The sequence below is a fragment of the Vollenhovia emeryi genome, unplaced genomic scaffold (assembly GCF_000949405.1).
Source record: "Vollenhovia emeryi isolate VEMERY1.0 unplaced genomic scaffold, V.emery_V1.0 DF939156.1, whole genome shotgun sequence".
NCBI lineage: Eukaryota > Metazoa > Arthropoda > Insecta > Hymenoptera > Formicidae > Vollenhovia > Vollenhovia emeryi.
In genome coordinates this window covers 1,556,245-1,568,723 of record NW_011967210.1, presented here as the reverse complement: position 1 = coordinate 1,568,723, position 12,479 = coordinate 1,556,245, and the positions used below count along the sequence as shown (strand labels likewise).

The 12,479-nt window shown below is 36.0% G+C and overlaps 2 protein-coding genes across 2 annotated transcripts in view; one reads left to right on the top strand and one right to left on the bottom strand.

Moving 5' to 3' along the window:
• Positions 1-7,958, top strand: part of LOC105565031 (phytanoyl-CoA dioxygenase) — a 9,586-nt gene extending 1,628 nt beyond the window's left edge. The window contains exons 2-5 of the mRNA XM_012017851.1: positions 6,513-6,656; positions 6,913-7,026; positions 7,128-7,278; positions 7,461-7,958. Coding sequence (XP_011873241.1) covers positions 6,513-6,656; positions 6,913-7,026; positions 7,128-7,278; positions 7,461-7,879 — 828 coding nt within the window. The 3' untranslated portion in view covers positions 7,880-7,958. The remainder of the gene's footprint in view (positions 1-6,512; positions 6,657-6,912; positions 7,027-7,127; positions 7,279-7,460) is intronic.
• Positions 7,959-7,978: 20 nt separating this feature from the next.
• LOC105565030 (transcriptional protein SWT1-like) lies at positions 7,979-12,342 on the bottom strand. The gene is made up of 12 exons (XM_012017850.1): positions 11,983-12,342; positions 11,342-11,924; positions 11,094-11,261; positions 10,729-10,997; positions 10,298-10,537; positions 9,993-10,214; positions 9,685-9,915; positions 9,415-9,610; positions 9,220-9,338; positions 8,988-9,145; positions 8,650-8,793; positions 7,979-8,258 (listed from the first exon to the last, which is right to left on the bottom strand). Exons 1-12 carry the CDS (start codon positions 12,112-12,114, stop codon positions 8,039-8,041), a joined length of 2,682 nt encoding a protein of 893 aa, XP_011873240.1. The 5' UTR covers positions 12,115-12,342; the 3' UTR covers positions 7,979-8,038.
• Between the last annotated feature and the right edge of the window lie 137 nt (positions 12,343-12,479).

The window sequence follows — 12,479 nt, the reverse complement described above, 5'->3', positions numbered from 1 at the left end:
TCTCTCTCTCTCTCTCTCTCTCTCTCTCTCTCTCTCTCTCTCTCTCTCTCTCTCTTCCAATTCTTTCGCAACAAGAAATAATACGTCAGCAATTTCTAATGCTCGAAAAGTAAAACAAGTTAATGTTTCTTAATACTTGAATATTTTCAAGCCAATTTCTTAAATGCCCATACGCGTGCTGCATGGGTGAGCTTTTTGTTTTTAATAATATTTATATGTATCTAAAATTTGGACAACACAAATATATGTACATTAAAAGAAAAATCTTAAAAATTGCAATTTTTATGGCATTTCTTTAAGAATAAAAGAAAAGAATTAAATATTTGATTATTATATACGTATGTATAATTGCAAAATAATTCTCCCGTTCATCCACGGTTACTTCTACTATATTTGCACACTTGTGTTGAAAGATTTTCAAATTTGGGAATCAGCCTCCTCTGCACTCGCGAGAAATTGTCATTAATTATTATTTAAGAATAAAATTGACAAATCGAAATTGGAGAGGCTGAAGATTTCGTCAAAATCGTCGTTATCGAATTACGTCTTATCGCTTGACCATTATGATCCGAAGGATATATCTTTCTCTTGTCACTGTGAAATTTTGAAAGCTATTTTTAGATGTTAACGAAGTTGCTCTAAGGGGGCAACATTTTATCGCTGTATGTTTTACATACTCGGGACCAACGGAAAAAGTCAACGAAAAGTCTGTTTGTTCCAGTAGAAAAAGTACGCGCTCATGTCCCAATAATTCTTTCACTTTCGGTGCGTTATGTAGCGAATAGCGGTTTTTATCACACAAAGAGACCCGTATCTTAAAGAATTAAATTTGGACACATTGCTAATATTCTGAAAGAAGAAGAGAAAGGAAGATAACGAATGTTGCCTAAGAATTGCGAGATTAACGAAATGCGGTTATCTAACATTCTGTGTGTTGCATTGTTATGTTTCATTATGCGCATTCGGCGATATTCGCGTAATTAGAGAGTGAATGTTTGTGCATTAAGATATCGCAATCTTTATCTTCGCGCCTGCAGTTATGACATTATCTCTGTAATTGGAACGGAGAATATAAACACTTCAGAGCAATCGTTTCTTTTTTTTAGTTGTGACGATTTTTCTTCGGAAATGCACCTGCGGACAAGGATTTTAATAAGTTCGCAAGGAATCGTACGAAAGCGAGAAAGCATTTTATTTCTGGAAAAAGTAACGTGTTTACAGTGGATTCATCACCGATGATAATTCATCGCGTGAAACATCCTACTCGCTGATCTGTGACCTATTAATCTATGTCGTTCATCATTCCCGACGTTATTTTAGCCTTAGCGTCTAGGCGAACGTTGTTTACAGCACAGATGATAATTGCATTGCTCGATAATTATCATTGTAGTTGTCAGTTGATTGATACAATCCTCACATTTCTCGGTATTGAATAATATTTTATTATTATCAAAATTTATCATTATTATTTAAAAATGCTCGCCTTTTTTAATGGTACGACCGAAACACTGGAAAAAAGTAGCAGGATCAAAGAGTCTTTATATTATAGAACAGGCGTGGTCAAAGCATTTCGATTCGTGAGGTGCATTCAAAATTTTCGAACCTTCCGCAGGCCGAGATAGTCTCAAAAATGTGAAAATTTCTTTATTTTTTTTATAAGAAGAAATACCAGTGCTGTTTTAATGTTAAATTTAAACACTAATAAAACTAATTTCATAATTTCTTCTATCTTTCTCTCTTTTTTCTCTGAAAACGTCGCGGACCGTAGGTTGGCCTGTTATAGAACAATTTACTTCTGCACTCTTCGTGAACTTGAGTAGAACAAAATTCATCTAAAGAAAAAGTCGGATAAAATATTTTCAAGACAGAAAGCTGAAAGCTAAAATGTCCCGCGACTCAAAGAGCCTCTCGTCGTATTGAAAATATTTTATCCGAATTTGTCTTTAACTGAGCGAAATAGCCCCGCTCTATTCTACTCAGACTAATTCGAAATAATGTAGACGACCTTGATGCTTGGCGATCGCGCTGAGAGACGAGGGCGAACGATGGGTAATGAACGCCCACAGGCGCTTATCCCGCAATTCCATTCTATTCCTATCCACGCGATTCAGCATTTTCGCGGGCGGCTTGAGTCATTCGTATATACGGGCGAAATTCCAGAAAAAGACGTCGACGACAGAGGGGGAATGACGTAGCCCAACCACCCACCTGTCGACGACGGCAAGCCATACGCTATTTTCAGAATGCGCTTCGTACACGTAATTTTGTTAATGCACGCGCGAATTTGGCCACGGAATTCGCTCGCGACCGACTTACACGCTTTCAAATTTCTATTGCAAGCCACCGGTATAAAAGAATCGACACCACAAAAAATCAATCAACTGTATACAATGTGTGTGTTATATTCAGGGTGAGTTTTATTTCGCGAACCAGTCTTTTACCATGAAAAGTGGATTACCGACCGAAATTGTAGCCAACCCAGCAAAAAATGGAAAAATTTTGTTACATGTTTCAATCACGAAATATCTAATTGCATTTTGAAAGATGTAATTATAAATTTGTCCCGAGTTGGCTATAGTTTCGATCGGTAATCCATTTCTCGTGGTAAGAAACAGGTTCACGCAATAAAACACCCTGTATACGGGGTGTCTCGTAGTTCTTTTCTGAAATTTTTTGCGGAAGTAGAACGGATTAAAGTGAATAAAAAAAAAGTTCCATACCGTATTGTAATATTTGCAATAATAATTTAGATGTGGAATATTAAAGTCGGGCAAATAAGAGCGCGCCGAGACGGCACGAGGGAAGTGCTGAAGCCGCTCTGGCAGGGTGAATTATTAAGGCTGTCCCAACCTTTTATCATGAGAGATGGATTACCGACTGCAACTGTAGCCAATTCTGGAAAAAATGGGAAAATTCTCGTTATATACGTTTCAATCATGTAAAATCTAATTATATCTCTCAAGATACAATTAGGTTTTACACGATTGAAACATACATAACGAGATTTTTCCATTTTTTCCCGGATTGGCTACAGTTTCGGTTAAAGGAGGATAGTTTTAATGATTCACCCTGTATGGCATTTCCTTATTTCGTTAAATTTTAAAAGTAATTAATAATCTGTCAACAATATTCAAACAACGGTTTCCTAACTTCAGAAAATCTCTTATTATCAATCGAAAAACTGTGGCAAATCAAGGAAAAAATTCCAAATGAAAATCAATTTTAATCTTTATCGCATTGTCACGCGATAAAGATAAAAGTTTGTACGATAAAATTGATGACAATATAATAGAATAAATCACTTACGAAATGTTAATCGTACTGGACTTCGTTATCTTATCTTACAACTTGCTTCTTCAAGAAATCTTTTTTCCTTCCATTGCCGCTCGGTACTTGAAAATATAAAGTTAAGAAAAGTCCCAAACATATTGGCGGAAGAGTTAAATATTAATTACTCAATATACTTAAAAAACTGTTGTTGAGTAATGAGTGCGCAGGATTAGTCAGAGACGAAAATAAAGATATTCTACCGGTCTACCGTTTCTTTTGTCTTCATTATTGACATAAAATTGAGAAAAGTGTCAAATATATTAGCAGAAGAGTTAATTGCTCAATATATTCACAAAAACGTTGTTGAGTAATGAATGCGCAGGATTATTCGGAGACGAAAATGAAGATATTCTACAGGTCTACCATTTCTTGCGTCTTCATTACTATCACCCCAAGGAAAAGAGTGATTGATGCACGGCTGTCATGAAAAAGATCGATGCGTAATCTGTCTTTGTTCGAGCGATTGTGACAATTCGAAGGCCAGAGCTCAGCGATGAGGGCAACACAAAGCAGAAGAGAAGATTGCAGATATCATTGTCTTAAATAAAATTACTACCGCGTCGGGCAATATTTCTCCTTTATCGCAGGAAGTGCATTATTGCGACAGTGCGGCAATACGTCTCTCGCCGTAATCGAAACGTAAAAATTGCGCACATAAATTGCGATTTTTCGAAGATACCCGGCGCGGCGCGCACACTCCGTCCCGCGGCGGCGTCTTTATTGCGAGACGTTTTCAAGCTGTCACCGGGCGAGAAAGACGCCGTAGCTTTCGATCGAATGACAAGCGCGGGACCTTCCTGCGATCGCGAAATATGACTTTCGGCGATGTTTACGACCGCGTCGAACGCCGGATATCCCGCCACTATTTCGAACGCTAAAAATACCGCGCGCACGGCGCACCTTTTCCCAATCTACTAACGTAACAACGGAGATATTCCGTCTTGACATTGTTCAGATTTTCGCGGATGCAGCTTCCTTTTCCCCCTCCCAAACGTCTGTTCGATCCACAGACATCTACATAGTAGCATAGTGTATTGGCTAAACATTGGCTAATTATTGGTCCAATGTTATATAGAAATGCATTGACCGTCCAACGTAAAGCTAATATTAGGCCATGAAGTAAATATAAATATTGCACGATAATTATATAATATTAGATTTATATTGCAAGTGCATTGGTCAATATTTAATAATGCAATAAGAATATTGGTTTAATGTTGATACAATATTAGACCAATATTGCTAAATAGATATATTGGCTAAGTAAGAGAAGGCGTCCATTTTACAACATTGGAACCAATATTGGAAATACTAGATTTACATTATTTCCCAATATTGCGCCAATATATTGGGCTACCTTTGAGCAGAAAAGTTCGCCATGTCTTCTTAGGTAAATAATGTCACTGATGCACATATTTTACTTTATTTACCTAACAACACATGGCGGAACTTTTGCTTCACTTTTCAGCTCGAAGGTAGTGGTCTAGTAGTAGAGAAAGTCCTCTATTATGGGATAGGGTCCTAATATGAGACAGCGGGGTTTCTGCTAAATTAATAGACATCATCTGTTGATTCCACCATAATTTTTTGTGCTCTTGGAGTAAAGTCTGTCTAGTGGAAAATTGATTGTTAGATCGTGTAATCGTAGCGAAAAAAGATCTGTGATTGAATTTGGACGTTGAAAACCTACTGTCTCTTATTAGAATCCTATCTCATAATAGAGAACCTTACTCTATATAGAAGTCTGTGGTCCGATCGATTAGCGAATATGCGAGTCGAGAAGACTCAAAGGACGTACGTCCCAGTTCTCGGCCTTCTCGAGGGATTGCTCGTAAAACTGTTCCGCGAATTAAATGCCGCGCGAGGTGACGTTCCTCGCTTTCGTTTAGCGGCGTCTCGCGACGCCGGAGCGTTCGTTTCAACATGCGCTCGCATGTGAGATAACACAAGGTGCCTTGCCAACTAGCATGTGGGATTATATATATCGATACGTGAATCACAAAACTGCGATATAGACGACGCGGTTGCGCAAACATTTTATTTATATAAGTCGATTTAGATTACAAGCCTTAATGATGCGCAGTGCGCGACACAAAATTATTGATCATTAGAGTAGAAATGAATTTCTGAAAATTGAATAAGATCCGCGCCAGGTTGGAAAATAGATTAACGCGGCTGTAATTTATTAGGGAAAAAGTTATTTTCGAAAACTGGATACGGCTGGATATAAACAGCGTCACAAATGATGAAACTTCTTTCATGGATATATTCGGTCGAGAAATATTTCTGTTCCACGTTTTGGATTAATCTGCAACGCGTAGAGCCCGTATCAGACTACGGATTGAGATTTGACCAATCAGAGTAAAGTTTACCAATCCCAAGTTTAGTGGTTTTTACTCTGACTGGTCAAATTTCAATCTAATCTCAATTTCAATCCGTAGTTTGATACGGGCTTTAAAGCCTGTGTCCACTATGCTATTCCATAAGAGCTGCAAGTTGACTGGCTACACATTTCTCGGAACTAGAACTTGGACCAAGTAATAACCGGTAATAAAACAATTTACTGGTTTCTTAGTGGATGATGCACGCACATCGCAAGATTGCGCGATCGACGCGCGACGTGGAATGCGACGGGCGTAAACGGAAAAACGCAGGAACCCGGGGTGTCCGTTTGCCCTTTGAAGCAGGCAATGCCCGTGGTTTATTCTTAGGTGTCTTTATCGGTCGCCGTCTATTTATAGAAAAACAGACTATCAATCAAAACATCGCGGTTCGACGAAACTATGGTAGACGATCAGCTGACCGGAAACGAAATTTCTCTGAACTTCGAACCGACGACCTTTGATTACTGCTAATCTTATCCCAGCAATAAATCGAATGAGCATTTCGTTATATCCTAATTTTTCCAAATTTTACTGTACGGCGATCGTAACGTTAACAATATTGCGAAACCCAATAATAACTTTTTAAATGTTCTTTCGTATTTATTTAAATTAATCTTTTTACTCATATAAATAAATATTAATACAACGGAAAAGGGACTTTACAATATCTTTTTATTTCTTTCCGCAATTGCGACTAAAAAAGATGTAACATTTAAAAACGCTTCTTTTATAACTTATATGTGTATATAAAAATTCCGAAATATCGCTTGAATATACTAATTATGAAACTAAATTAAGTTTCAGAAAAATGGCTACGTCGTTTTGGAGGATTTCTTTCAACCGAAAGAGATCGAAGAATTGAGAGCTTCCGGAGAGGAATTTACAAATAAATTGCCACCTGAGTCGGAACGAAAAATATTCAATACAATACAGTTACAACAGGTAACATGAATATAACCAATTGTGAAACTTAAAAACATATAAAATATATTAATTCGACGATTCAGAATCGGTCAGAAATGATTTTTTACTTATCAATACTTAAACGATTTTTATCAGAGCAGACAGATATACGCAATGAATAAATGTTGTACAACGAGAAACTATACTTTCGTTAATCTCGAGATAATTCTCTGTGAATGTTATATTAATAAAACTTAACACTAATGAAAGTAACAGTTGTATTATCTTGTTTCAGAATAAGGATAAGTATTTTTTGGATAGCGCTAATAAAATAAGTGTTTTCTTTGAAACTGAAGCTTTGGAAGAAGACGGAAAGTTGAAGGTTCATCCAAGAGTCTCGTTAAACAAAGTAAACTATCTCAAAAGAGCCATACCTTTAAGTTAAATCAATTCCCACGAAAGTATTTTGAAACAATTTCAGTTATTTTACGATGACTTTATAACTTCCAGGTGGGTCACGCTCTTCATTGGTTACATCCCACTTTCAGAAAGTACACGTTCGACGAGAGAGTCAAAGAAGTTGCTTTCCAATTAGACTATGAGGAACCAGCTGTGTGTCAGTCAATGTACATTTACAAAAATCCCGGAATAGGCTCGGAAGGTAATTGAATAATTCTCGTATTTATATATTTACATATTTATGACTTAATGCATATGACATTTATCATTGAATTGAAATAAAATCTTATGTAATATAAAACAACTATATTATATGGATATTATATAATACAGAATAACCACTGTAATATTATGTTTAATACAAGAATTTTTATTTTGTTACAGTTGTGATGCATCAGGACGCATCGTATTTATACGTCGAACCGGTGAAACTCGTTGGTTTCTGGATCGCGTTGGAGGATGCAACACTTGAGAACGGGTGCCTATGGATTGCCCCAGGTTCACATCAGAGCGGAGTGCATAGGCGTTTTGTTAGAAACAAAGATCCAAATTCTCAAGAGTTACTAACTTTCGACAGAGCAGCGCCTTGCTACCAGTTAAGTAATTTCAGACCAGTACCAGTACGCAAAGGAACCTGCATTCTTATCCACGGACAAGTGGTCCACTTTTCTTATCCAAACAAGAGTGAAACGTCGAGACACGCTTACACTTTTCACGTGATAGAGACAAAACATGTATCTTACTCGAAGGAAAATTGGCTACAACCACCCACTGATGGTTTTGCGAATCTTTATAGAAATTAAGTGTATCGTATTAATTGTGTAAAAAATTATCATTCACTGTTTATTGTTTTGTAATATTTTGTTAATATATTAAATAAACTAAATGTATATTCATTTTTATTAATATTTATATGTCCTCTAATATACACCAAAGATATAAATTACACAATTATTAGATAACTATATATGAGCAGCTAGTGCACAGAAATGCGAAGTTAATTCTTGTAACTGCTTTAGTCCAGTTTTCAGGGCTTCTTCTTTTAATTTGACACAATAATATATATCCAAAGGTGTAACGTCAAAAGTTATTGCCTGCGTGTCAGGCAAAAATGTATTTAAATTTTGCTGTAAACTAAGCAACGTTTGATATTTCATGACATCTTCAGCCTGTGCCAGTAACCTGATTACAAAAAATATTGCATAAATATACATGTAATATGATATAAAATAACTTGACTAATACACTACACATATATTATCATTATTAATAGATTGACACCATCACCCAAAATGATTTTTGCATCCTAGCAGTGAGGAAATAAAGCTCAATTACAAAGCGTTTTCTATGGATCAAGAATTCTCTCTCATATCTATTTTTAAATTTCTTTCTATCTCTTCTAGAAAATCTTGAGTAAATCTATATTCATAATCTTAAATACTAATAAACCATACAACAATCAATAATGTATAATATATATCACTGTATAATTTAACAGGGATGTAAAAAATCTCAGGTAATTGCTTACACAAGAAATACTAAGTTACTACCCTTGGGCTTAGAAATAACTTACTCATTCAGATTCTGTGTCAGATCAATTACTTTTTTGGTAATTTCTGATTGCAAGCGTTGTATACACACTTGTGACAATGCTGGGTTGACAGGAGTTTCGAAGGCAAAGGAATATGCCATTCCCGCATTGTTACATGCCAAACCACTGTTACAAAATAAAAATGAAATAATATCTAATTACAAAGATAGAAATAGTAATGTTCCACTTATTAATACATATCACATTTGCATTATATACATCCTCATTAATAACAATAATTTTTTTGCATGTATCTATAGGTGCGTATAAAATTATATATGTATATACATATATGTGTGTGTGTATGAGAGAAATCTCACCATATGTCACGTGCATAATTATAGATATACTGGAAGCATTGGAACACCTTTCCCGCTCTCGTTTCTTGTTCTTCGGCATCATTTGCAATGCCTATTTTATTGTGTAATTTTTTCAGATTTATGCCAGTGATGTATCTCTTATACTTCTCCTTGAGTTCCTGAAAGTATAAATTTTTTACCTCCTTTCCACAATAACAAAGTGTTTAAACATTTAAATAATAAGATATATTACTGTAATAGCATTAAACGTTTTGGTCGTGAGATCACGGTATTTATTCATATCAGCGATTTGTACCAAGGTGCTACTCTTCTCTATAATATATTCAACATCTTGCAATTTTCTGCCACCAACTGAAAGAAACATCAAGGTTCAGGTTGCAGAATATAGTTTTACAAGCTTTAATAGGTTACGCAAGTGTAAGTATACCTGGTATATGTACAAAAGCTTCAAGCAATTCTTTTAGGAGATATTCAGCGCGTCTTTCGAACGATTCATTAATAGCAGCAATCCAATGCTTTATAGCACATTTTAATGCCGTTACCGTAGTCCAAGGTGGTTTTATTATGACATATATTTTCCACTCTGCTTCTCCAAAAATCTGTGACATTTGCTTCACGATTATCTGAAATAAAAATATTCGTTTGACACGTAAGCCCGTGAAAATTGATATTTTATAATCTAATGCAGGATGCGTACCGCTGACAGAAAGTTTTTCATAATCAATTTTATGTCCTCAAAAACATCATCCGTTAAACGCAATTCTTCGTGAAAGACAGAATTTTCAACGGAATCACCATTCAAAGGATTGATTATTTTATTCTCCGATTCAAAATTTTCTATTTTTTCAAGCGGATCATGACGCCCCAATGCCAGTATATTATATATCATTGCTTTAGTGCAGAGATTTTTGTCATAAGATAACAAAACCTATAAATATAAAATAGAAATAACACTTTTATTCGTTAATATGTAATACTGTAGGGTGTAACAGAAGGTTAACTTGCCACTGATTTTTTTAATTGCTGAATCTGTAGGCAGCACTGAAGGATCTCATCATCTGGACAATTGAGAGAAAAATCCTCCTTATTTTTCGTTGCCTGTTCTCGTGTTTGTCCTATGACACGTGGATGCTTCGATGAGAACTGATCGTGAATGAAAGATATAGCTTGTCTAGCCTTTGCTGACAACTCATGTTTAGATTTATTATCCTTGAAATAGTCTAACTCCTGCAGAAATTGTTAAAAAAAGAAATGCATGTTAAATATGGAAATGCAAGAGAATTATCTGATACACTGTACATTGTACTTACACATATCACAGTCCATGGGATTACAATGAAAGGACGTGGATAATTCTTGAAGGTTGTGTCTCTTGCCCTTTCAATAACTTCTAGATTTGATAGAAACACATTTGTGTCGACAACAATGTACAGTGGACTTTTTTCATGTGATTCTATCTCGTTGGGTTGTGTCAACTCTACGATATTTTCTGACATGTAGTTGATTTCCACACGAGTGTCTTTATCAAGTTGAGTTCTCACAACTTCCACCTACGTAAAAAAAAATATGATATATATTTTAAATATTAATTTTATTTACAATAACTTTCATGCAAAATGAAGATGTTTAGTATTGGAAGAAGATACACGATTACAACGGCCAAACACATTCATAATATGAATTTAGTCTACAATATAAATCGTTATAATCATTGAATCAAATTAATTAGTAACACTAGTACCTCTAACGCAATTTCTTCATCCTTCATCGGCTCCCAATCCATTTCTTCATACAGAACTTCCTGAGCAGTCTGTTCTATTATCTTGTCTCTTGTCATATTTTGAGTAACCGGTGCATTACCTTTTTGCTGTACATTACTTTGCGACTTACTGTCGCTTAATGTAACATTTCTTTTGTGCACTACCTCTTTCAACACTTTGTTATGCAATCTTTTAAGTCGTGCATTATCAACACTTTTATAAACACGTGTCGATTCCAAGTTGTCGTTATCTGTAAACACAAAGCAGAGTGAATTAAGTAAATGTCTCGAAACTTTATTATTATAGAAGATTAAAAAATATTGGATATAAAATTTTATGTGCCTACCGGACGAAGTAGGTAAACATCCGCTGAACTTTTGTGAAGTTTTCTTGATGACTAAATCGGAATGGCACATTTCCTTAAATTTTTCCTGATCGATACTCAAATTTCTTCTTATTCTTTGCATACGGTCTTTCGCCAGATTTTTCCTTGATGCTTTTCTCTGTCTCCCTCCTAAACGCAGAATTAATTATAACTCAGTACAGTACAAAATAATACGTTACTTAAATAGAAATCTAAACAAGTGCACTTACTTGGAACATTTTGACTGTGCGATTCCTGAACATTTTGATTCTTGTTATGCTGCGAGATATCACGTTTATTCCGAACAAGACTCTCTTGGTGTTCTGCATTTCTCTCTTGTTTCTCCCATGTCCTCTGTAACCTCTGACTTGTGACATTCCGATCTTGTTGCGTGTTTCTAGTATCGTCCTTTGTTACTTTGCTTGAAGACGCTCTGGAAATTCTCTGCTCAATCTTTGTGTAAAGGACTTGCATCTGTGGCGTGCACGTTACTTTATTATCATTCTGGTCCCGAGATGTTACTGACTTATTATTATCTCTAGACTTTGGAGAAAAACTCCTCCTTCTTGAAGAAAAACCCTGTTTCTTCTGTTCCACTGTTGTTGCGTGCGAGGCTTTTGAGGACGAGGCAGAAGCATTCTTGGTGTCTAATCTCTGCAGCATCTTTGCTCTAAGAGCCTTCATTTGCGGGGTCTCTACGAGTCTATCACATGGACACTGACGGGACGTTTTCTCTTTCTCAGCATTGTACTCGGGTGTTGTTGCACCACGATGATTCTCCTCGCGAACTTTATACCTATTTGCCGAAGGTGTCTGCACAACAAATGTTTTAGAAATAGAATAAGGAATAAATATAATATAAGTAACGTACCTTGTCGGCCTTATCCACCGTTGGCTGAATCCACGAAGATTGATTTGTTCTCACATTGAAGTAATACACTCTATCCGGATGGCTTTTAGAAGTGACAGCAATCCAATCCTTTGGCAATTTACGTTTAAACATGATTGATGAGTATTAAGATATGTGTGGCAATTAAGAGATTGAATAAGGGAGCTTTCCTCTTCTCGATAGCTCCCAGCCAAATGTCCTGGTCAACCGGCCGTTCGATCGTATATATAAGTAGTCCTTTAATTTGATCCTTACAAAACAAAACTGCGAAGAGAGACAGCTGTTTACTGTGATGACGTCAAGTACCTCCTATAGTAATCTCCATGAATCTTAGGCTCGATTCACATGGAGCGTAACTTGCGTAGCGTAACCTGCGTATCACCAATCACAGGGTCATTCTGATAGAACCGTTTCAATAATTCCGTTGAAATAGTTGTGTGATTATTACAGTTCTGAACGCAACCAAGGTTGTTCGACCG